Consider the following 26,787-nt stretch of genomic DNA (forward strand, 5'->3'; position numbering starts at 1 on the left):
ACACTCGCTAAACAGCAGTCGTTTGCTGATTAGGATTGGGATTCAAACTATCGGAACACTGGACCGCTTTTGTTCCATTCGACTGTAACTCGACAGTCGGAATTCAATGTTCCGGCTGCTGAGCGTTGGAAACTCCGAAGATCGTCGAAAACCGCTGCTGATTGTCGAAAAATGTCCGTGAATTTGACAATCCAAGGCCATTTCTGAAAAAACAGACTTAAAGTCAGATCTGTTTTGTCGGAACCTGCCTTCAATACTCTCAGTAACGACAGAATTGAATAGGCGAGTGCCGCTATCTCTGCTGGCGGAAATTACGGCCGGGATTGAATACCCCCTAAGTATGACATAATGCCATATGCACAAAATGTAACCAATCAAATGATATTTATCTAGAACAGTTTAGAATATATAGGCTAAGATCAGAATTGTTGCTCTGCGTTACAGCACAGTCTTATAGAGACTGACCCTGGCAATAAGGACTTTGCGGCATGGTGACACCTTGGTCATTGGTGGTTGGTATGAACGAATGCAAGGGCAAACGCCCAGACCGCTGTGTGTATACATACACAGAAACACGTACACCGTGCCGCTCTGAGCGACGCATTTGTTCCTGAAGCTTCGCTCAACAAACTGAGTTAAAACCAATTTTGTGCTTTATCACATTACATTTTATCTCACTCGATATTTCACTGTTGCTTGGTTAACAGAATATTGATAGAGTACTCACTAAATTAAAAAGAGTTGACTATTTATCACTTAGACAGCCGCTGCGGGAATCAGGAACCGGACTCGGCCGCGCTGCGCAGGCAGCTTTCTGAAAGCTCTGCAGTTACTGGTAGTGGCTGGGGTCTGCGGTAATCTGTGTCTGATAATCAATTTATGGGAACATCCATCAGTAACTCCTTATTAGCCGCTTCCAGTCCACTGGATCCTCTATAATAGGATATGCTATTTGTCAACTGTATTCCATTCGGATGCAGGGGTGGTTGGAGGGGGTAGTAGAGGCGGGTGGACCCACGTTAAGTTGAGTGTATGGCTAAATAGTGTGACAAGATAAAACCATACATGATGGTATGAGCAGATGGTCGGCTCTACCATAAGGTAGCTGCCTAGGGTGCCAGGATTTGAGGGGGGGCGGGGGGGAAATCACACTTTGATAGAGTGTGATTTCAAGGTCGTTAGTTCGACAATGTCTAGGTCGACAGTGAAAAGGTCGACATGGAGTTTTTCACAGTTTTCTTTACCTGAATGTCAACACAGTCGACATGGACAAAGTTGAAAGTGCACCGCATCCCCTCGCATCGCTCGGCACACTATTATTCTCCCACCACGCCCTAGTGGATGGTAGGGCATGAAATACCGCCTGTCGGCACATGGTGGCTCACAAAACAGTGAAAAAACCCCATGTCGACCTTTTGACTGTCGACCTAGACACTGTCGAACTAATGACCTGTCGAACTAACGACCTGTCGAACTAATGACCTGTCGACCTAGACCCATGTTGACATTTTCCCATGTCGACCTACTGGTGTCGACCTAATGACTGTCTACCATAATGCTGTAGACCAAATGACCGCATCCCATATATTGTACTGTACTTGTACGTTCAAATTAAAAGGGAAAGTAAAATCTAAATACTGTAGGTTTGGTTACTTTGGCCGACACGAGGTAAAGTCTCCCTAATGTGGAACCCCTGCATCCCAGACTGTCGCGTGTAAAGTTTTGTGGCGTGTAATGAAGATCTTTATAACTTACCTTTGGGCGCTGGCAGGAACAGGTGCGCGGCGTGAGATTCCAGGCACACCTGCTGCCAGGGTTAGTGCGGAGTGTTATAATGAGGGGTGAAAGTAACTTATCCCGCGTATCACATGACACAAAGCCATTAGGTGGCCACTGGGACAGCTGGGGCCCATTTCTTAAAAGCCATTTCCAAAACCGCAGAGCATTTCTCTTTATGCAGAGCATTTCTCTATGTGCAGTTGAACCTAGTTGTGTGCAGAGACCAATGTTTGAAAGTGACCTGGTTAATCAGGTGTGAGAATGAAAAGCAATGTACTGTGTATGGCAGAACCAGACAACTTACATCTGCCGGTCACCGATTTGTGCTCACACGATTCATTCATAAAATAGGTCTCTGCTTAAACTTCTTTATTCCTAACTAGGTGACGGGAGCTCTTCACACCGGCGTAAGAGGCTCCGCCCCCTTAACCGCGAAGGCCTTTATGGCGTGAAATATGGTTTGTGCGGGAGGGGCAGGTGTCGTGTTTTTACAGGTGGATGTGGCTATGCTGCAGGTGGTAGAGTGGCGGGTGGGTGTGCGGGGGCATGGGTGAGGGTTGGGTGCGAGGGTGGGGAAGGTTGATTGCAGGTGTTGTTGGTGGGAGAGTGGCGGGTGTGGGGATACTGCAGGTGGTGGTGTTGCGGGTGTGGTCCGTGTGGGTGTGGTCCGTGTGGGTGGACCGGTTGAGTGAGGGGCAGTTGCGGGGGTGCCGTGAGTGCGGGATCGATGGAGGTGTTGTAGGGGAGGTATCGGTGAGTGGGTAGTGGGGTTGGGTGATGGGTGTTAGTGGTGTTTGTTCAGCTGGGTGTGGGAGGACGGTGGGTTGAGGAGGTCCGGTTGTGGGGGTAGGTGCATTAGTAACGTGGGTGGGGGTGGTGCTGTGGGAGGGGCAGGTGTGATGGATTTACAGGTGTGGGGGTGCGGGTGTGGTGGTGTTGCAGTTGGGCGAGGGCAGTTGCAGGTGGTGCTGTACATGGGTGAGGGTCGGGTATGTGTAAAGCGCGTGTGGGCGTACTGTGTGTGCAGTAGGTGCGTTTGGGGGGTTGGTGGAGTGGGACCGTGGTTTGGAGAGGAGCGCGTGTGTGTAGGGGTAGCGCGTGCGGGGGTACTGTAGGGGTCTTTGGGTTAGGTGCAGGGTGGGCGTGTGTGGTGTGAGAGGTGTGTGCTAGGGGTGGGTGAGGTGCTGCTGGGGTGCAGGAGGGTGTCTGGGGTGCTGTTGGTGGGTGAGGTGCGGTAGGGGCATGTGTGTGCGGGTGCTGGAGGAGCGGGTAGGGAAGTGGCGGGTGCCATTGGCAGGCTTTTTGTGACAGCAGCATTATGTTGATTGTAGTAAGACATTATCCTATTCCTAGGTAGCAGGACCACAGAAATAGATTGGCTAGAGCATACGCACATGTAAGCTGCCTCTCAACATATGTCCAGAGAGGGGTGTGCTGCCTTACCCATGCCCCGGACTCCCTTGGCACACACGGTGCACGGAGTGTCCGGGGCCTCCCCGTGACAATGAGGTGAAGAATGCAGTGAGAAAATGGCAGGGGCTTTTTGTGGCTTTTCGTGGGGAGAGGGCAGGACTAAAGACGCATCATTTAGCCCCGCTCCCTCCACAAAGACCCACGTATTGCGAGATTGGCTGTAATGGGGGCGGGGCTTGATGGTGTCTACACCAGGCCCTGCCCCCCCCCTCCCCCCCTCTCTGCTGCTTACAGTCTCCTCTTCAGGCAAAGTAGGCAACCCTGCCTAAATGCGATCCTGGGGCCTGATTCACGATCGCCGCTAAGCAGTGCACATTAGCTGCTTAATGGGCCATCTAACATTGCCTGTCGGGAGAGCAAAAGCCCACCCCTCACTGAAGGCATCCGCACAGCGGCCCTGCAGATGCGTATATGAGATTATATTGGGCAGCACGGACGGTGTAATGGTTAGCATTACTGCCTCACAGCGCTGAGGTCATGGGTTCTATCCCCACCATGTGTTATATATACGGGGCAGTACGGATGGTGTAATGGTTAGCATTACTGCCTCACAGCGCTGAGGTCATGGGTTCTATCCCCACCATGTGTTATATATACAGGGCAGTACGTACGGTGTAATGGTTATATTACTGCCTCACAGCACTGAGGTCATGGGTTCTATCCCCACCATGTGTTATATATATGGGGCAGTACGGATGGTGTAATGGTTATATTACTGCCTCACAGCACTGAGGTCATGGGTTCTATTCCCACCATGTGTTATATATACGGGGCAGCACGGACGGTGTAATGGTTATATTACTGCCTCACAGCGCTGAGGTCATGGGTTCTATCACCATGTGTTATATATACGGGGCAGTACGGATGGTGTAATGGTTACATTACTACCTCACAGCGCTGAGGTCATGGGTTCTATCCCCACCATGTGTTATATATACGGGGCAGTACGGATGGTGTAATGGTTACATTACTGCCTCACGGCACTGAGGTCATGGGTTCTATCCCCACCATGTGTTATATATACGGGGCAGTACGGATGGTGTAATGGTTACATTACTGCCTCACGGCGCTGAGGTCATGGGTTCTATTCCCACCATGTGTTATATATACGGGGCAGCACGGACGGTGTAATGGTTATATTACTGCCTCACAGCGCTGAGGTCATGGGTTCTATCCCCACCATGTGTTATATATACGGGGCAGTACGCACGGTGTAATGGTTACATTACTGCCTCACAGCGCTGAGGTCATGGGTTCTATCCCCACAGTGTGTTATATATACGGGGCAGTACAGATGGTGTAATGGTTAGCATTACTGCCTCACAGCGCTGAGGTCATGGGTTCCATTCCCATCCTGTGTTATATATACGGGGCAGCACGGACGGTGTAATGGTTATATTACTGCTTCACAGCACTGAGGTCATGGGTTCTATCCCCACCATGTGTTATATATACGGGGCAGTACGGACGGTGTAATGGTTATATTACTGCTTCACAGCACTGAGGTCATGGGTTCTATCCCCACCATGTGTTATATATACGGGGCAGTACGGATGGTGTAATGGTTACATTACTGCCTCACAGCGCTGAGGTCATGGGTTCTATTCCCACCATGTGTTATATATACGGGGCAGTACGGATGGTGTAATGGTTACATTACTGCTTCACAGCACTGAGGTCATGGGTTCTATTCCCACCATGTGTTATATATACGGGGCAGTACGGATGGTGTATTGGTTACATTACTGCCTCACAGCGCTGAGGTCATGGGTTCTATCCCCACCATGTGTTATATATACAGGGCAGTACGGACGGTGTAATGGTTATAGCATTACTGCCTCACAGCACTGAGGTCATGGGTTCTATCCCCACCATGTGTTATATATACGGGGCAGTACGGACGGTGTAATGGTTATAGCATTACTGCCTCACAGCACTGAGGTCATGGGTTCTATCCCCACCATGTGTTATATATACGGGGCAGTACGGACGGTGTAATGGTTATATTACTGCCTCACAGCACTGAGGTCATGGGTTCTATCCCCACCATGTGTTATATATACGGGGCAGTACGGACAGTGTAATGGTTACATTACTGCCTCACAGCGCTGAGGTCATGGGTTCGATCCCCACCATGTGTTATATATACAGGCAGTACGGACGGTGTAATGGTTAGCATTACTGCCTCACAGCGCTGAGGTCATGGGTTCTATCCCCACCATGTGTTATATACACGGGGCAGTACGGATGGTGTAATGGTTATATTACTGCCTCACAGCACTGAGGTCATGGGTTCTATCCCCACCATGTGTTATATATACGGGGCAGTACGGACGGTGTAATGGTTACATTACTGCCTCACAGCGCTGAGGTCATGGGTTCGATCCCCACCATGTGTTATATATACGGGGCAGTACGGACAGTGTAATGGTTAGCATTACTGCCTCACAGTGCTGAGGTCATGGGTTCTATCCCCACCATGTGTTATATATACGGGGCAGTACGGAAGGTGTAATGGTTACATTACTGCCTCACAGCGCTGAGGTCATGGGTTCTATTCCCACCATGTGTTATATATACGGGGCAGTACGGACGGTGTAATGGTTACATTACTGCCTCACTGCACTGAGGTCATGGGTTCTATCACCACCATGTGTTATATATACGGGGCAGTACGGACAGTGTAATGGTTACATTACTGCCTCACAGCACTGAGGTCATGGGTTCTATCCCCACCATGTGTTATATATACGGGGCAGTACGGACGGTGTAATGGTTATAGCATTACTGCCTCACAGCGCTGAGGTCATGGGTTCTATCCCCACCATGTGTTATATATACGGGGCAGTACGGACGGTGTAATGGTTATATTACTGCCTCACAGCGCTGAGATCATGGGTTCTATCCCCACCATGTGTTATATATACGGGGCAGTACGGACGGTGTAATGGTTACATTACTGCCTCACAGCGCTGAGGTCATGGGTTCGATCCCCACCATGTGTTATATATACGGGGCAGTACGGACGGTGTAATGGTTACATTACTGCCTCACAGCGCTGAGGTCATGGGTTCGATCCCCACCATGTGTTATATATACAGGGCAGTACGGACGGTGTAATGGTTAGCATTACTGCCTCACAGCGCTGAGGTCATGGGTTCTATCCCCACCATGTGTTATATACACGGGGCAGTACGGATGGTGTAATGGTTATATTACTGCCTCACAGCACTGAGGTCATGGGTTCTATCCCCACCATGTGTTATATATATGGGGCAGTACGGACGGTGTAATGGTTACATTACTGCCTCACAGCGCTGAGGTCATGGGTTCGATCCCCACCATGTGTTATATATACGGGGCAGTACGGACGGTGTAATGGTTAGCATTACTGCCTCACAGTGCTGAGGTCATGGGTTCTATCCCCACCATGTGTTATATATACGGGGCAGTACGGAAGGTGTAATGGTTACATTACTGCCTCACTGCACTGAGGTCATGGGTTCTATCACCACCATGTGTTATATATACGGGGCAGTACGGACAGTGTAATGGTTATAGTATTACTGCCTCACAGCACTGAGGTCATGGGTTCTATCCCCACCATGTGTTATATATACAGGGCAGTATGGATGGTGTAATGGTTAGCATTACTGCCTCACAGTGCTGAGGTCGAGGGTTCTATCCCCACCATGTGTTATATATAGGAGGCAGTACGGACGGTGTAATGGTTACATTACTGCCTCACAGCACTGAGGTCATGGGTTCTATCCCCACCATGTGTTATATATACGGGGCAGTACGGACGGTGTAATGGTTACTTTACTGCCTCACAGTGCTGAGGTCATGGGTTCTATCCCCACCATGTGTTATATATACGGGGCAGTACGGACGGTGTAATGGTTACATTAGTGCCTCACAGCGCTAAGGTCATGGGTTCAATCCCCACCATGGCTCTAACTGTGCAGAGTTTGTATATTCTCCCTGTGTTTGCGTGGGTTTCCTCCGGGTGCTCCTGTTTTCTCCCACATTCCAAAAATATACAGGTAGGTTAATTGACTTCCAACAAAATTAACCCTAGAATGTCTGCGTGTGCGTGTACATGTGGTAGGGAATATAGAGTGTAAGCTCCACTGGGGCTTACAATGACTACAGGGTGATATCAGTGATCACATGCCAAATGTTTTACCCACCAATGCTGTACTGTAATCTGTTTGCAGCTACAATTACAGTAACGCAGGAGGACACATATCACTGCGCCACCTCTTTCCCGATTACACAGCTGAACAAAGTGAAATACTTTCTAATATATACAGGTTTTTAAATATTTATCTTGATGGGGAATTGTGAGTTCCAGCGTCCCAGTCTAAGAGCACGTGCCAGAGAAGCGGACGTCTAGAATGGATGCCTTTGGACGGAGAACAGCTGAATTATGTTCAGTAATGAACGAAGGGGAATTCTCAGCTTCAGGAGATAACAATGAAGCAGTGTCCCCGTGGTTATACTGGAGGGAAACATGCGATAGCGGACGCGCTCTCTTTACAAGGCGGAATGATGTTTGGGCTCCAACAGAAAGGTTGCCATGGTAACTTAGATTTGCTTATTGAAATGGCCATTTCACATTCTCGTTTGAGGAAGTGCCCACGGTCTTTTATCTTGAAACTGCACCTGAAAATGTTAATGAAGCCGGTATCAGATTAGCCTCAGCCATGAAAGGCAAAAATAAAATGGTATTAAAGCATATGTCTCTGTGACTGGCAGCCTAGCAATTGTAGTAAGTAAAGGTCATTTGCATACTTCAAAATATGCAAATTATGCAGAGTGCAATACACTTTTAAAACTGTCCGCTTCTTAATTGGGGGACAGGACGTCACAGCTGTCTGATATCCCAAATTCAGGATAATTGTCCCAGACTCCCAGGAATCATCGCAGCAGGAAGCGCCGCCATACTGGAACCAACGAGCATCTCCGACCTCCGCTCCCAGAGGTTCACGGAGGACAGTAGGCAACCACTCATTGCAAATAATGAGATGCATTCATCAACTTAATCCATATCATGCGTAATGCCCTAATATGGGATGGTATTGGGAGTCATGTTCGATGGTTGCCATTGATGGCAAAAATGCGAATGACCATCGATAGTGTAAAACTATGCAATGGATGACCATCGATAGTTTTACATATCGATGGTCAGCCAACACATGGGCGGGGCTTCGTGGGTGTCTGGGTGCTCTGTGTCCTGGCACTTTGGGAAAAAAAAGCAAAAGCAAAACATCGGTTTTGCTGTGCCATCGATGGAAGGAAACCATCTGGTTCCCCATCAATGGCAAAAGTATTTGACATCGGCCATAAACCATCGATGATTGCTGGCAGTCAGAATTCCATCAACAGCTTTCCAATGCGCAGGATCCTGACACCCCTTCCCCTCCCAACCTGCAGCCTAACTAGCACACTATCCCCTCCCCACTAACTTCAACACCCGCTCACCCCTCCCCCAAGTGCCTAACTTTAACATCCCCCCTTAGCCTAACCATCATTACACTTACATGCATTGTGGTGTGCATAGCTGGGGATGAGGTTGCTGTTGGTTCCAGTTAATCTACAGGGTACAGTGTCTACGACAACCGTCAGTGGGGTTTATCTACTAAAATTAGAGTTCTATTGAAGATGGTATGGTATGGTATTCTAGGAGGTGCTATATAAATAGGAAGTCGATTTTGATTGGGTATGGGTCAACCCAAGATCGACACTCCAACTTTGCAAATTAGTGATCCATGCTGAATTAGGCCTACAGCAGGGGCGTATTGGCCCACTGGTAAACCGGGCCATTTCCCGGTGTGCCGGGCCAAAAGTCATTAAAAGGGGCCGGCTGGGCTGCGGTCAGTGGCCACAGCACTTTGCCCAACTCCAAAATGGCCGCATGCTTGCGCAGCACCTCCCAAGCTCCCAGCTCCAGTTCCCAGCTGCAGCAGGTGAGCTGCCCCCCACCCCCATCGGATATACCGCCACCAGCACCCCCCCCCCCCCCCCCCCGGGAATACTGCCGCCGACAGCACACACCCCCGGCATACCGCCGCAGCCACACACCCCTCCACCCCGCCCGGACACCTCCCGGCTCCCGGCCCGGTTTCAAGAGCCAATCCACCTCTGGCGTACAGTGCGTTTTGCGTTTTGTAATAACTTTGTGAACCACTATATAATAAATATGTACATACACTGTAGGTATAGCACAAATGTATCTCTTCTTCTATAACACAAAGCAGACCACGTACCGCTAACTTTGAATGGATCTTTATTTGGCAAGCCATATCCCCTTTCCTCAATTTACATTTTAACCCCCTCCAAGAAGTAATGGAAATATAGGAAGAAATTAGCATTTTCAATTTTCGAGAACAATGAGTACGACGGGTTCCCATTACACTTTTTCTTCCGAGGTATGAAGTTTTATCGCAGTTATAAATTCAGCCAGGACTTCTCCTGCAAACGTCTGTCCTAATCTTAATTCTTTCTTTTCCCCCTACCTATCAATGTCCTTTATACCTAGAACTCCTCAGTAATCAGCGCAGCCTTTCTACCCATCTATGATTATCAAGATCAGCTTCTTCAAAGAACCTATTTAACGCACTGGGAATAATGGCTGTAGTGTCCTTATAAAGAGGCCTTAATTGCCTTCCTTGAAATGAACTGAATACTCTAATAAACTTACACATCTGCTAGTTATCTCAATAGGTTAATATAGCTGACCTTCCCATAGCTAATTCGGTAATGTGCTAACACCCACCCCTAGCAGTATATACTGAGGACAGGGAAGAGATGAGACATATAGAGAAAGAGATACAGTACGTAGGGGGAGAGAGAGAGACAGGGAAGGGGGAAAGAGAGGATATAGAGAGAGGATTGGAGTGGTGGGGATGTGATCAAATCTTGGAGTGGGATAATGTGGAGTGATATTAAGTAAAAAATAAAAGTAATATAACAGCGGCTGATTGGTTGGTAATTTACCTCTTTGCATGATTTGATTCATCTCACTCAAAGGTATTCAATGCTGTTTGCGAGTGGTGACAGCAAACAGGTCTTCCTGATCGCTGTCACCACTCACCCTGACAGCATTCAACACAGCCTCCGCATCCGCCAATTCCCCCTCGCTCTGTTTTTTGAGCGAGGTGGAATTGGCGGATGCGGCTCCAGAAGCAGCGAGACCCGCGGCTAAAAACTGCGAGTTTTCTGCAGCAGCCGCGGGTCTCGCTGTTTTGGGGAATTCTCGCCGTCCTGTGACGGCGAGGATTTCCACAGTACGTTGAATAGAGCGAGCGGCCGGCGCGGGGGTTAAACAGCGAGGATCGCTGGTTTTCAGCAATCCTCGCTGTTTAACCCCCTCGCCGGCCGCTCGCTGCGGCATTGAATACCCCTCAAAGAGAGGGAGAGAAAAGGAGAGTCAGCGAGAGATGAGAGAGAGATGGCCAGATGTACTAAGCCGTGAAAAGTGTTTAAATTGAGGGTGATAAACCACCAGCCAATCAACTCCTACACGGCACCCCCCCCTGCAATCATGCAACTGCCTCTGATGAGCTCCATCTGCTGAAGCCCCCTGCTCCAGACGCAGGCTTCTCCTTCACCTCCAGACACTGGCAGCCATTTAAAATGCGGCACCATTTGGTGAGCCAATCAGAGCTCGCTTACCGGCAGCCGGGCAGTTAGATTGTCTCACAAGTTGATGGAATATTTTAAATGGCAGCCAGGATCCGGAGGTGGAAGAGAGAACTGCGCTCCTATACAAGCTCTTCGGGAAAAAGTGGGGGGCATCACAGCAGAAGGGGGGGGGGGGGCAGCACTTCGCTCTGCTCCACCCCAGTGACCAGAAGAGCCAGGCGATGAGTGAGGAAGGGGGGGGGGGGACTGGAAATCAGTCCCAGGCCCCACAATTTCTAGTGGCAGCCCTGGGGTAAGAATAGGGGATACAGGAGGTATACGGACAACAAAAAGATTAGAGGACTAAGGGCAAGAATAGGGGACACGGAAGGTATATGTACAATTTATAAGGTAGTGATTAGAGAAATAGGGGCAATAATAGGGGGAGATGGGAGGAATAGAGGTGAGATAATGGGGAGATTCGGGGCATAGGGGCACGGAAAAGGAAAGACATGAGGGAAAGGGGGTGAGAGATGGGAAAAGAGGGGAAATAGAGACAAAACTATGCCCACTAGCCATTGGCCCTGGCAAACGATGTGAATAAAAGACTAATTATTAACGAGAAAGACCGATAGATGCAATAGAGTGAACAGGATTCTCTTACTGGGAAGCCAATACAAGACTGTCAGGACAACACAAAATGTTCGCCGTCAAGGGTGACTGGCGGGCAACATATGTCTTATTTATTTCAATGAACAACTGTAATCCACATTGCATCAATTAGAGGAGTTTAGCACCCTACTAAAGGTTTGCATGCACCGAACACATAGGACATTAAAGGGAAAATGCAAATGAATGGGGAAGGATTACCATACAAATGAGGCCTATCACGGCGATAAACACCACAACAACCTTCTATCCTTCAGCAACCTCCATAGATCAAGCTCCAGTCCCCCACTTTGTGGCGGCATGGAGGGCGATAATAGCGGAGGCTGATTAGCAGGCACTCGTTAACTTATCAGTCACAAATCTGCTTCGAGTCTCAAGAGGCCCAAAATGGAGGCCATCTGTTCACGTACCGATCTGGGACTGTGTCTGTTACATCCAACACCGAAACGACAGCAAGAAGTACAATTCTAAAACTTCTGACAACTGTATAATACCCCAAAATGGATACATGACCTTTTGTGACCCCCCCATTTTGCACATTACCCAGGCAACCACTGTCACGCGCTGTGTGCTGACCAGGCTTGGTCTGGTTCACATTACTGTATGACAAGGTAACCACACGCAGCAGCTTTCCTTAGTACATGGGCACAACCTATCCCAGCTGCACAAGGATATAGGTGGAACAGCCACCTTCAGGATGTTGAATTCACGGACATTTTTCGATAGCCGGAACACTGAATTGACCTTCAGGATGTTCCGACAGTTGGAATCCCATATTGAATACCCCCCCAATATATCTATTCCAGTTATAAGTCTGTAAAAAAAAAAAAACATTTTCTACAATGTATTTTCACTTTGAGCTGTGACAGTTTTTTAGCCAACAAACTCTCCACCCCACCCAAATTGCTTTTGCTTCACGTCATGACATTTTTTTTAGCACACAAAGGAGTAGTTTGGTCCGTCAAGTGGTCAGTGGCAGTACTTCACCTCAGAGAGGTGAGGAGTAGTTAGATTATATATATATATATATATATATATATATATATATATATATATATATATCAGGCAATAGTGGCACTCCACTGGACTTCTAATAATCAGGTACTGTAACAGGGTCACTGACGTTTCGGATTTTACTCCGTTATCAAAGTAGGAACGGAGTCAAATCCGAAATGTCAGTGATCCTGTGTCTGTACCTGATTTATTGGAAGTCCAGTGGAGTGCCACTATTGCCTGGTGGTTTTTCACGATTTTTCTATCTATCTACAAAGTCTCCTGAGTGCCTTCAATTCGTAATGCTTTGGATATGAGGGGTGCAAAGCCTCTGAGAAGGGCACCTGGAGCAAGGCAACCCCATCAGTGGGAGCAGAGTGCCGGGGATTGTGGCTGAAATATATATATATATATATATATATATATATGTATATATATATATTTTTTTTTACTTTTTTCTGAATTCTGTATCTATTCTAAGGATGAATTTCAAAAGTTGTGAAATTTGTCGACATATACAACGCTGTAAAAATGTATTTACGAAAGACCTGCAAAAGAAAGAAAGTGCCTTTCGGCTTTACTAGAATGCAAGTAATTCTGTTGTGTTCCTCGGAGTGAAGGAATGTAGAGGACAAGGAGAGCCGGGAACGCATGGAAAACAATACGATAATGGATGGCGATTAACGCAAAACACAATCACAGGGTGGCAAGTATGTAATAGATGGAATCACTTATATGAAAGAGGAGTCATAGGGGTGACACCCAGACAATCCCGGCATCCATCAACAATGAGCAGAAAGGTGACAAATAATTAGGATCTTCCATTAAAGCAGATCATGTGTGTGCATTAGCTAACTGGTTTTAATTGCATCCAAGGATGTCTTGCAGTGTCAGCGTCTACAGAATGCCATGTGATACACATTTTACCCCTACACATCGCACGCCACGTAACGCTCCAGTGTTCTCCCGTCCATTGTATCTCCTCGGTTGGATGCATAATGCATCCTGCTTGGGTTCCTAATTGCTCTACGAGGAGGATCGGAAATTGGATCGCTCGTAAAATTTATGGTAAGCACTTAATAAACATTAGGAATGACGTTAATGTGGGTTTGTGTGGCTGTGAAGTCATTTTGTGCATGATGAAAAAAGTCAACTAGGATGCAGAGAGCTACTGTAGGTTCTAAGATCGTGTTTAAAAATATAAGCGATCAATGGATGCAATTGTTATGGAGTAATAGAAGACTTGGTGTCCCAGGATGTTGCGCGGTTTACACAAGTGTAGCTCTTTAATTTGAAACTATTCCCAAGGATTTATACTGTATTGGGCTAATGTATCTCCAAATCTGTCCGTATGTTGGTATTTCATATAATTTGGATTAGAATATTTAAAAAAAAAAAGGAAATGTTTTCCAGCTCCCTTAGAGAAGTGGCCCCACCCTCCTCCTGTCTCCCACACGCATAACCTTTGCTGGGTCACAGAGCAGAGTACCCAAAATACTTATACAAGACGGGTGCCCGTCTATATCCATTGTGACATCTGTTACAGACTACAGAGACAGGAGTGGGGTGTTTCTGGTCTCCACTGAGGGATGGGTGGGGATATCTGTGATAATGGTAATGAGTTGGTTGTCTGAGTGATGGAGGTTTGGGGGTCTGTGGTCAGTCTCGGTGGGGGGAGGGGGGTATTATAGGACATGTGGAGGTTTGTGGTTTGTCACAGCAGCTTAAAGGTCTGAGGACCACTAGACTGTCAATGGCTCCCACACAGGGTGTAGTGATTTATTAATCCCACCTATTTTGTTGTTGGATCCTCTCACAATTGATTTAATTAGGTCGACAGTGTCTAGTTCGACAGTCAAAAGGTCGACACATAAAAAAAGGTCAACATGGTCAAAACATTTTCATGATTTAAAAAAATACAAAAACTTGATCATACTTTACCGTCTCAGTGGGCTTAGAGGAAGATTAGTGCGCCAAGCGCAGCGGGGCACAGTGCCCGAAGCTTGGCGAGTGCAGAAAGCCATTCTAGGGGATGAGGTACACTTATACAGTGTCCATGTCGACTGGTGTCAACATAGACACCATAAAATGTGACAAACTTATGTCAACTGTTTTCATGTCGACCTTTTGACCACGTTGACCTTATGCATGTCTATCTTTTCCATGTGTTGACCTTTTGCCTGTTGATAGTGGTCGACCTTTTGACTGTCAATCTACATACTGTTGACTTAACAAAACCGTAAATTTTGGCAACGCCCCGCCCCCCCACCCCCAGTAAAGATAACAAATACCCCCGCCGCCCCCCGTGCCTTACTTTCCGCTGTCCTTCAGTGCCAGGTGAGTGCCAGGGACCCGCAGCCGATTCCCCTCCTGGCTTCTGCTGGTATGAAAAACGGACCATACCAAAATGTCCGCACCAATTCAGCAGACAGTTTCAGAGAATGGTCTGCTCTATGGGGGCGGACATTTTATGATGGTTCATTTCAGCAGAAGCCAGGAGGGGAGCCGGCTGCGGGTCCCTGGCACTGAAGGACAGCGGAAAATAAGGCACGGGGGCATGGGCGGGGGGTGTTTGTTTGGCATTACAATAGCCCCGCAGACGCCCGGCGCCCGCACTTACACAGCGCCTCCCCCGCGGCCGCGGGGTCTGCGGAGCTATTGTTATGCCACTGAGTGGGGATGGCCATCACTGGTGTTATAGAGTCCTGAGCCTCCCAAAGGCCAAGTACACACTGGAGAGAGGTTTACAAAGATGATGCGGTGACCAATGGGCTGACATATCTTTACCGCGGAACACATCAGAACGATGTAATGACGGATGAAACGATCCATCATTACATTGCGTTACGCTGCATTCCACTTCGTGTTGTCGGTCGTGCCTAATGGTGCAGATTGGCCGCACACATGGTCTGGTCATCTGGCACGTCGTTCCAATCCGGCTGGTAACGATATATCGGCCCGATATTGATCGGCCCATGAAGACACTTGTGTGGTGAGTTTTTAGAGCAGGTAAGAAAGGACTTTTTAGGTATCGTAGCCATCTTTTTTGTTTTACTCTCCACAATTTATTACTTTTAGGAGAGATCTATAGAACTTGGCAAACATCTACTTACACTGCCGGCAAATCGCGAAACACCTTGTACCGATTCCAGATGATGCCTCAGGTGCAGTAATAATAAGTTCTTCCATTGGTCTCAATATTTAAATGATTGCCTTCTTTCATGGGTAAATAAAATCAAACCGAAGCTCCAAGATAAAGGTTCTATCATTGCAATATATCAATTCACTTGAGCCTTCCAAACCGATTTGAGAAATCAATATGGCGTGTAAAAAATAATGATCAGAATCGTTTTTATCTTTTTCAGATTTTGTGTTTTTTAACGCCATTTAAAAATGAATTCCAAACAAATCAATAATTAAATTAATCTGTTTCCATGACTAATTGACATTATCCAGCATGGCTTTTAAATAAGCTACTTAACAAAGATTTGACATGTATCCAGAGCAAGAAGCCAGGTTTTTAATAGCCTATTTTATTCCGTAATGAAAATCATTTACTAAAGGTTTGATAAAAATGCAGATAGTTCCAAAATAATAAGACATTTTTCTTCCCTAGTTCCCTACGAGTATTTGGAGTAATTTATTTCAATAAAGCGCATTTAATAGCTGTCAAATTTAGCGACGTCATTTAGAATTTATAATTTTTTTTAGATAGTAGAAAATATTCGATTCGGGCCAAATTATGTTTTTAATACGTGATTCTGGGCACACGTCGCAGATTGTGTTGTATTTTTTCATTCCATTAGCTTCATTTAGAATTAACATTTTCGTGTAAGAACCGTAGCTCTGAAATTACGGGTACTCCGAATAAAACAATTATGGATACATAAATACATTCTTGCTTGGCGTTTCATTTTTTTCCGTTGCAGATTCGGAAACATTGGTCTCTTCTCCTCTACGGTAAAGAAGAAGAGAGGCGGCGGACCTGCAAGACGTTTTAGAAGCCAAGTAATTTACGCCTTAAGGCCAAGAAGGTTCTCAGAAGCTCTTGTTTTCCAATATTAATATCTAAAATGTAAAAAAAGCATTTCAAATATATTTACACATCCGCGGGTAGATGTTCTATAGTCATACTTATTATTTTTTTTTAAACAATGTTATTAAATAGATCTTAAAATGTGCTACTACAAAGTACTTCTTTGAAATAAGAAACCTGGTATTATTGATTAGGCGTCTGTGCTTAAAGGGGCAGTATCACAAAAGGTACAAATCAGTTACTGTCATATTTTGGAAAATTATTACATTTCCAACTGATGGTAACTGTAGGTAATCATTCCTACTAAGCGGTGGCTGATTGTACTGAGGGGCTAAAACCCGCCACCTAGTAAAATCTGCCACCTCTGTCTGCTATTGCAGCCAGACAGGCAGTCCCAGAGGGGTTGTGTTTTCTCGACCTGGGACTGCCAGTCCACCTGCAAAAGCAACGAGAGAGGGCACTTCCCATGGGAAGCCACTCCCCTGATATAATAGCAGTCCTTTCTGGCTTCTAGGGGCTGCAGGTGTTGCGGTCCCAAGAAGCCAGACAGTTTAAAGAGCCCTAGTTAAGCCCTGCCCAGCAGGATCTAAGCCTAGTCTTCTGGTGAGGTCAGCACCAGGAGGGCAGGGAGGATAGTGCCAAATTGCCAACCGTGTAAAGGGAGGAGCTTACAGATGGAGTCCCTCTCATTTAGCCTCAGTACTCGCCAGAATGTCCCCGCTGGCGAGTGCTGGCTGGGAGGGACTCCATCAGACTGGGACGCGCAAGCTTCTCACACGCACACGCATCCCAGTCACTTGGCGGCTGGGCGGTGGAAACCCTGCCCGTCTCCATTTCAGGGAGACTGCCAGGGTAGGGGCGGTGTGGTGAGGTGGCGGGGTCCGGCGAGCCCTCGCAAAGCAGGAGCCGGCTCCATCTGTATGTGTGAATGGGCGGTGGTCTGGATCAATCCTTTTTTAATGCTGGGAGGTACAATATAAGCCATACACTCCAGTATTTACAGTGTGCAAATTGAGACATAGGGGATTATTCTCTAAACACGAGTTATACCTGCCCATATGGTTTTGTCCATTTGGGAAGGAATGTGCCTTTGCGAGTGAACCAGAATAAGGGCCATAGTGTACACCCCTGCAATGCAGCACGAGCCAGTGGATGGTGCCGCCGATGTCTGCACTGTGTCCATATATTGGGCCCGTTTCAGGTTTTTCCGGACAGGCTGCAAGTGTTCGGAGCCCAGCAAGCAGGTAACCTCCACACTCCCCCCTGCCCCTGTGCACAGCTCCCAACCAGGTCGCAGGGAGAAGGAGGCCGCTAATGATCAGTGAAAAAACCTGAATCGGTCCCATTGTCTAATCAGCCTTCTGAGATAGGCGAATCCCTTTTCGCCAGGCCTCCGGCAGTCTAACTCATAATTGATGCTAACGTTTCAGCCGGTCTATGCGAGCATTGGTGTGTTTGCACACTTAGGTGTCTGACTGTATTTATACAGCCGCTATCGATAATATTCACCCTGGCACACACCCCCCCTACTGGATGCAAAAAATACAGCATCCCGTCTGTGTCCAGGTGCCTCAGACAAGCGCGGAACAACTACTGTATTGATGTTGTCAAGACTGAAAAATTTGACGTCAAGTGGTGCGGAATGTGGGCCTGATTCATTGCTGTAAGCGATGAGCTCCAGGAACGATATCTTTAACAGTATCTTCGGAGCTCCTGTGAAAACGATATCGTGAATACACACTCACTGATATTGCTCAGTGCCATCACTCGCCCCCCGCTCCTAGTATCATCAGTATTGTGCCATACCGCACAGACAACAATGGGGGTATGTCATTAACGACGTTAAGACACATGCACACTAAGCGATATTATAAACGATATCGGTCGCAAGAGCCAAAATGAGCGATATAATTTATTATATTGCTTAGTGTGTATATGGCTTAGCATCCAAATGTATATTTACCCCAAAGCAGCTTTTAAGATCTACTTGTTGATGACGACGCTGATGCTTCTTAGGATTTCTCTTGTAATGTGTTTTACAAGGGGTTCCATATAAGTGGCTACAAGAAACCGCATTTAAATATGCATAAGGATCACTATGCCTTATGTATACTGTATATCTTCGATTTACCCCCCCCCCCCCCCCAAAAAAAAAGAATAATTGCTACATGGAGAGTGATATACTGTGCAGAGTCAGGGAGATTGCTGCTATTTCAGGGAGCATCCCTGACAGTTAGGGAGAGTTCACAAATACTGGACAACTGTATTGTTATACTGTTCAGTTTCAAAACCACCAAAATCTAACGCTCTCTCTGCACGTTACATCTGCCCCATCTGCAGTGCAGCATGGTCCTGCCCAATTGCTTGCTTATTTGCTTTATTTACAAACATGAATCAGACATGTGTGTGCTATATAAATAATGTAACATATAATGACAAATAGTTATGCCCCAGCCAGTGGTGGAACCAGAGTCAGTGACACCTGGCTTCCCCCCTCGAGGTTGAACAGTGGTGTTACTTCCTGAAGGGGTGTGACATTGTGGAAGTACCCAATTACATCACTTAGGGGGCATGGCTTAGCAGGGGATGCCCCAGATAACCTCCCCCTGAGAGCTTGCGGGCTGCTCCTTGATACTCAGTAGCACTGCCTGTTCCGTCTCAGTGATGGGCACCCAGGTGATGGATATCATACACTGCAGAGGAGCCAGCTTCTTGCGTCATCTTTTGGAAGGGTAACACCCGGAAGTGGCCTGCAACCCCTGCACCCTTCTCGCGATACCACAGGCCCCAGCAGTTATGGAAGAACATAGCAGGTACATATGGAAATAGTCACTGATATGATTTTCTGTCAGTGGCATAACTAGATATTAGTAAGCCCCACAGCAAAAGTTTGTAAGTTTGTATCTGATTGTGAACAATGTATAAAACACATGTAACTTTGACTGGGAAGGTGGGGCCCTTTCCGCTCTGGGCCCCACAGCAGCTCCACTCCCTGCACCTACGGTCGTTACGCCCTTTTTTTTCCTAAAGTCAGGAAAGGTTAATGAATGAAGTCTGCAGCACTGAGAAGGCTAACTGTATAGCACATAAAAGGGAAATGAGTCGTCATTATGCAATTATTGCTACAATTACACCATACAGTAGCACAGGATTCCATTATTAGCCAGTCCGCGATGTGTTAATAAAGAGTTTTGCCCGACGTCACCAACTGTCCGCCCATTATTACGCTGCGGATTCCAGCATCTCCTCTCATAAAAGTAAAGGCCGGCGTGGGAATAGAGGAAGACTGGAATGCGCAATAAAGTTTCTGAATCCACAATGCAATACTTTATATGCATAATTAGAAATAAAACCAGACCTCTTATTTAAAACTTTAATGCCAGAAGCCTATTTACTTCCCAGAATCAGTCGATGATTACTGGAAATTGCGGGGGGGAGAGAGGGCATTAGCGAGGAGGAGAGACGCTACAATTACCAGCGGTTCTACCGTAAGGGAGGTTCAATAAGAGGCACGAGGGTATCGGCTCAGCCAGGGAACCATTAGCATATTTCCATGTTCAATATGTCTGAGACTCATCCCAAACAATTAGGCGGAAAATCCCAAACAAATAACAGACAGCGCCTCCATTGTTCCTTCGCCCCTCTTGCATCGGCGGCATTTTATCTGCATTAAATTGGCAGCAAATATTATTGCCGCGTGAACAATGGAAGACTAGGAAACTTTTCAGAACAATGCGGTTTGCAGCTGAATAGGAGAAATACATTTTGTGAAGCCGGGACGCTCGCTGGGATCAATCAATCAATCCTTATAAAGGAACGTGGCAGGTTGTGGTTATATTTCTCTCTCCAAAAATAGAAATCATTACATTGAGTTTCTTGGAAGCAACAGACAACAGGTGTACACCAATTAAATGTGTTGGCACAGCAGTGATGAGGGGGGAGGGGACGGGGGGAACGGAAGGTTTTACCAGACTTTCGAGCTCCTTCCGCCCTCCAGTGTTTCATTAATTAGCAAGCATTTTCATAAATGTGTACATGGCAGACTAAAAAGTACAGCTCCTATCAGGATCCAGGTGATAGGTCATTAGTGTCTAGGTAGAATGTTGTTGCAGTAAATGTCGACCTAAGCAGGAGTTTTTTAGATTCTACCATCTAGATCAGGCCTAGCCATCCTGCGGCTCTCCAGCTGTTGTGAAACTACACATCCCAGCATGCCTTGCCTCAGTTTTAGCATTCCCTAATAGCAAAACTGTGGCAAGGCATGCTGGGAAATGCAGTTTCACAACAGCTGGAGGGCCCCAGGTTGGTCAGGCCTGATCTAGGTGGTTTATGATTGGGAGCGGTAAAGCTTGCCAAGCGGGGGCATGCCCTATACTTTTTGAGGGATCCACAAGCTCAGGTTTCGACACCAAAAATAAAAACCTCATGTTGACCTTTTCGTTGCCAACCTTGTGCTGACCTTTACCCAGCATCGAACTTGCGCATTTGACAACTTTGTAGTGTGGACATAGACACTGTCGACCCCATAATCCATACACCTATTATCATAGGCTGGAGAAAATAAAGGAAGAGAATTGATAAATCTCCTAAAGATGACAGATGGAGATGTTGCCCATAGCAACCAATTAGATTCTATCTAGCATTTTACAGAATGTAGTAAAGAAAGAGAGCTAGCATCTCATTGGCTAACAAGGGTAACACTTTCTCCAGAGTGCTAACTTACTGATGGAACCGTTACGTTATGTGCCAGCTGGGCAGCCTAAAGCCAAAGTCTCCTTACCATGCAACAACCATTAGATCCTATGTGATGCCAACTGTATACCCTTTATTACATGCACATGGGCAGTATGACTGGCGAGTCCCTGAACGCCCATACACGTGTGCTTAGCAGAATTACCGCTCCTGCTCGGGGGAGTACGGTTACCGCTCCTGCTCGGGGGAGTACGGTTACCGTTCATGCTCAGGGGAGTATGGTTACCGCTCATGCTCAGGGGAATATGGTTACCGCTCCTGCTCAGGGGAGTATGGTTACCGCCCCTGCTCAGGGGAGTATGGTTACCGCCCCTGCTCAGGGGAGTATGGTTACCGCCCCTGCTCAGGGGAGTATGGTTACCGCCCCTGCTCAGGGGAGTATGGTTACCGCTCATGCTCGGGGGAGTATGTTTACCGCTCCTGCTCAGGGGAGTATGGTTACCGCTCCTGCTCAGGGGAGTATGGTTACCGCTCCTGCTCAGGGAAGTATGGTTACCGCTCCTGCTCAGGGGAGTATGGTTACCACCCCTACTCAGAGGAGTATGGTTACCGCCCCTGCTCAGGGGAGTATGGTTACTGCCCCTGCTCAGGGGAGTATGGTTACCGCCCCTGCTCAGAGGAGTATGGTTACCGCCCCTGCTCAGAGGAGTATGGTTACCGCCCCTGCTCAGAGGAGTAGGGTTACCGCTCATTCTCAGAGGAGTACAGTTACAGCTCCTGCTCAGGGGAGTATGGTTACCGCTCCTGTTCGGGGGAGTATGGTTACCGCTCATGCTCAGGGAAGTATGGTTACCACTCCTGCTCAGGGGAGTAGGGTTACCGCTCCTGCTCAGGGGAGTATGGTTACTGCTCCTGCTCAGAGGAGTATGGTTACCGCCCCTGCTCAGTGGAGTATGGTTACCGCCCCTGCTCAGTGGAGTATGGTTACCGCTCCTGCTCAGGGAAGTATGGTTACCGCTCCTGCTCAGGGGAGTATGGTTACCGCTCATTCTCAGAGGAGTACAGTTACAGCTCCTGTTCAGGGGAGTATGGTTACCGCTCATGCTCGGGGGAGTATGGTTACCGCTCCTGTTCGGGGGAGTATAGTTACCGCCCCTGCTGAGAGGAGTATGGTTACCGCTCCTGCTCAGGGGAGTATGGTTACCACTCATGCTCGGGGGAGTATGGTTACCGCTCCTGTTCGGGGGAGTATGGTTACCGCTCCTGTTCGGGGGAGTATGGTTACCGCTCATGCTCAGGGAAGTATGGTTACCACTCCTGCTCAGGGGAGTACGGTTACCGTTCCTGCTCAGAGGAGTATGGTTAGTGCTCCTGCTCAGAGCAGTACGGTTACAGCCCCTGCTCAGGGGAGTACGGTTACCGCTCCTGCTCAGGGAAGTATGGTTACTGCTCCTGCTCAGAGGAGTATGGTTACAGCTCATGCTCAGGGGAGTATGGTTACCGCTCCTTCCTGGGGGGGGGGGGGGGGGTGGTTGTTCGATAAAAGGAGAAAGGAGCGTTTGATAAATAGGACCCAAAAGGGGGCCATCTAATAATCCCTCCCCAGACTAACAGTAAACTACTTGCATTAGTGATCATTGTACTTTCAACACCAGGGGGCTGCCGCACTTCTGCGCATGCGCGAGTGTAGAGCTCAGAGGAGGGAACCCTCCATATTTCTCTTTCTGTACTTTTTGCGATATATAAGCCACACCTCCCAACTTTTGTTTTGTGATATCAGGACCAATCACACACCAGAGGTGAACAAAAAATGGAGGTGTGGTCTGTATTGGGGTGTGGCTTTGACTTCCTGAGGGCGTGGCCTCAAGGCACAACCCAGTTTTCAGCAATTTGGGGGGGTGCCTGAGTAGCTGGGCAGCCCCCAACTCACCTCCCTGCACGGACTAGATAACGTAAAGGTGTTTTCAGGGTAAATACTGCAAATATTAATTGATAAATAGTCTTGTACTGTAACATAATTAGTCCTCCCAGCCGCTCCAGACAATTCAGTAAACCTAATTAAAAATAAAATACAAAAGGAAGGTTGCACGTAGCACAAAAAGAATTCAGAAAGACAAACTAACTAGCAGCCATTGAAGAAAAAGTAATTAGACATTTACTATAGTATCCGCATTCCGGATTCCCTGCATCTCCCTATTTTTCTTATCTAATTATCTTCACCTCAAGACTCCGCTCTCTGCTTTGAATTCTAATCATCTCTGCCTGTCGTGTTTACAGAACAAATACTCTTCTCTAATTAAATGATTTGTTTTAACATGACTCTCGGGCCCCTGCTTCTTATTACCTTAGGTGCAACTGGCTCGGTCTGCAGTTTCCTGGGTGTCCCCTTGGGCTCTGGAACTTTTGAAGTGTCCTTAACGGAGGGTGAATCGGCGTGTTCCCCCTTGGGGTTCAGGTTGATATTGTCCGTGCTGGTAGGCTGGTCGATATTATTGGAGTTTCGATTGCAATGAATAGCTGGAAGAAATGAAATCAAACTGCTTAGGAAAAAGGAACACCTTTGCAATTTTCAGACAGAACGAAACGGCAAAACAAAAAAAGTGAGATTCAAAGTAAATCTAAGCTGATATTGTGTTTTACATTCCGCTGACTGCGTAAGAAGTTGATATAGAACCTGTTTGTCAATGCCCATTAACTAAATGATGTCACCCCAAGGGGGCGGGGCTGCCGTAACCAGGAAGTAAATCATTAATGATGCTCCAGGAAGATGTCCCGGTTGCAGTGTGTGCTTCTCTGGGGTGTAACTAGAACCTTGTGGGCCCCATAGCAAAACCTTTCATAATGAAGTGGGCAGTCTAGGAAGCTTGATGACAGGATTCTTTCTGAATTGCGCCATTGTTGCCCCACCCCCTACTTGGGGGGTGTCTGATGGGAGGAGTCTGATATACCATAACCCGTCACATCACACGTGTAGTCAGCAGACAGCACATACATGGCAGCACTGTGGAGGCACAGAGTGATGGGCGGAGTCTGATATACCATAACCCATCACATCACATGTGTAGTCAGCAGACAGCACATGCATGGCAGCACTGTGGAGGCACAGAGTGATGGGCGGAGTCTAATATACCATAACACATCACACGTGTAGTCAGCAGACAGCACATACATGGCAGCACTGTGGAGGCACAGAGTGATGGGCGGAGTCTAATATACCATAACACATCACACGTGTAGTCAGCAGACAGCACATACATGGCAGCATTGTGGAGGAACAGAGTGATGGGAGGAGTCTAAAATAACAGACAATTTAAAATATTTTTCAGATTCCTTGCATCACTGACTGAGATTCAGCCTGATGGTCAGCAACATGACCCCATTTTGAGAAGGTCAGGACCCACTTTGGGGTAAAGACCCACAGTTTAAGAACTGTTGCACTACAGCAGTGGTCGCCAACCCGTCGCTCGCGAGCTACCGGTAGCTCGCGGCAGCGAATCGGGTGGCTCGACCACTATGTTGCCCGCCCGCCTGTCTCTCCCTGCCGTGGCCGCCTGCTTTCTACCTACGAGCCGGAGGGGAGGGGAGGGGAGGAGAACGCATTGCGCGTCTCTCCTACCCCTCACTGTGCATCCCTGTCACTTGGTCGCCTATCCACCAATCAGAGCTCGCGGGCCGGCAGCCAATCAGGAGCCGGCCCGCGAGCTTTGGTGGACGGCCCAGTCACAAGGAAGTGAAGGGAAGACGCACGTTATGCTGTGCTCTCCTTCCCCAAAAAGAGGAGAAGCTGCGACAGCGGAGACACTGACACTGCAGGAGGACACCGGACACAATGGTGAGTGTGCTGTGTGTGAGTGTGCATACCACTTGCTGGCACTGTGGGGGCATACTACTTGTTGGCACTGGGGGCATACTACTTGTTGGTACTGGGGGCATACTGTACTACTTGCTGGCACTGTGGGGGCATACTACTTGTTGGCACTGGGGGCATACTGTACTACTTGCTGGCACTGTGGGGGCATACTACTTGTTGGCACTGGGGGCATACTGTACTACTTGCTGGCACTGTGGGGGCATACTACTTGTTGACACTGTGGGGGCATACTGTACTACTTGCTGGCACTGGGGGCATACTACTTGTTGGCACTGTGGGGGCATACTACTTGTTGGCACTGTGGGGGCATACTACTTGTTGGCACTGTGGGGGCATACTGTACTACTTGTTGGCACTGTGGGGGCATACTGTACTACTTGTTGGCACTGTGGGGGCATACTACTTGTTGGCACTGTGGGGGCATACTACTTGTTGGCACTGTGGGGGCATACTACTTGTTGGCACTGTGGGGGCATACTACTTGCTGGCAATGTGGGGGCATAATGTACTACTTGCTGGCACTGTGGGGGCATACTGTACTACTTGTTGGCACTGTGGGGGCATAATGTACTACTTGCTGGCACTGTGGGGGCATACTGTACTACTTGTTGGCACTGTGGGGGCATACTACTTGTTGGCACTGTGGGGGCATACTGTACTACTTGCTGGCACTGTGGGGGCATACTACTTGCTGGCAATGTGGGGGCATACTACTTGCTGGCACTGTGGGGGCATACTACTTGCTGGCACGGTGGGGGCATAATGTACTACTTGCTGGCACTGTGGGGGCATACTGTACTACTTGTTGGCACTGTGGGGCATTCTACTTGTTGGCACTGTGGGGGCATACTAGTTGTTGGCACTGTGGGGGCATACTGCTTGCTGGCACTGCATTCGGGCATACTGTACTACTTGTTGGCACTGTGGGGGCATACTACTTGTTGGCACTGTGGGGGCATACTACTTGCTGGCACTGTGGGGGCATATCCGGCACCATAGGGGCACAGATGGCACCGTGGGGGTATTCCTTTTTCTGGCACTGTGGGGGCATACTGTACTACTTGTTGGCACTGTGGGGGCATAATGTACTACTTGCTGGCACTGTGGGGGCATACTACTTGTTGGCACTGTGGGGGCATATCCGGCACCATAGGGGCACAAATGGCACCGTGGGGGTATTCCTTTTTCTGGCACTGTGGGGGCATACCTGGCACCGCGGGAGCATATGTGTATCTGGCACTATTGGGGGCAAATGTGTATCTGGCACTATTTGGGCATATGTGTATATGGCATTGCACTATTGGGGGCATATGTGTATCACAACCCCATTTTCATTGGATGCACCCTATGTGGCTACACCCAATTTTTGGCGCGCGCAGTTATGTATGTGGCATAGTGTGTCAGGGCCATTACAGTGTGTGGCATAATGTGTAAAGGGCATTATTTGGTTATTATTCAGATTTTTTAATTTTTTTATTTTAGTAGCTTTTCGGGTGGTTCAGTTTGCCGTGAGTAGCTCGCACCCCGAAAAAGGTTGGAGACCACTGCACTACAGCATGCGGAAAGTTGGTGATACAAAATGGCCCTCAGTTATACAGGCTTCTCTTCTCCAGCAGAAACCCGGACAGGAGATGCAGATGAGCAC

The 26,787-nt window shown here is 47.9% G+C and overlaps 1 protein-coding gene across 2 annotated transcripts in view; it reads right to left on the reverse strand.

Moving 5' to 3' along the window:
- SAMD12 (sterile alpha motif domain containing 12) overlaps nt 1-26,787 on the reverse strand; it is a 350,326-nt gene that overhangs the window by 291,916 nt on the left and 31,623 nt on the right. For both annotated transcript variants that reach the window (XM_083186726.1, XM_083186725.1), the window contains exon 2: nt 23,616-23,788. In XM_083186726.1, coding sequence (XP_083042852.1) covers nt 23,616-23,788 — 173 coding nt within the window. The remainder of the gene's footprint in view (nt 1-23,615; nt 23,789-26,787) is intronic.

The sequence above is a fragment of the Crinia signifera genome, chromosome 5, assembly GCF_055691185.1.
Source record: "Crinia signifera chromosome 5, ASM5569118v1, whole genome shotgun sequence".
Lineage (NCBI taxonomy): Eukaryota > Metazoa > Chordata > Amphibia > Anura > Myobatrachidae > Crinia > Crinia signifera.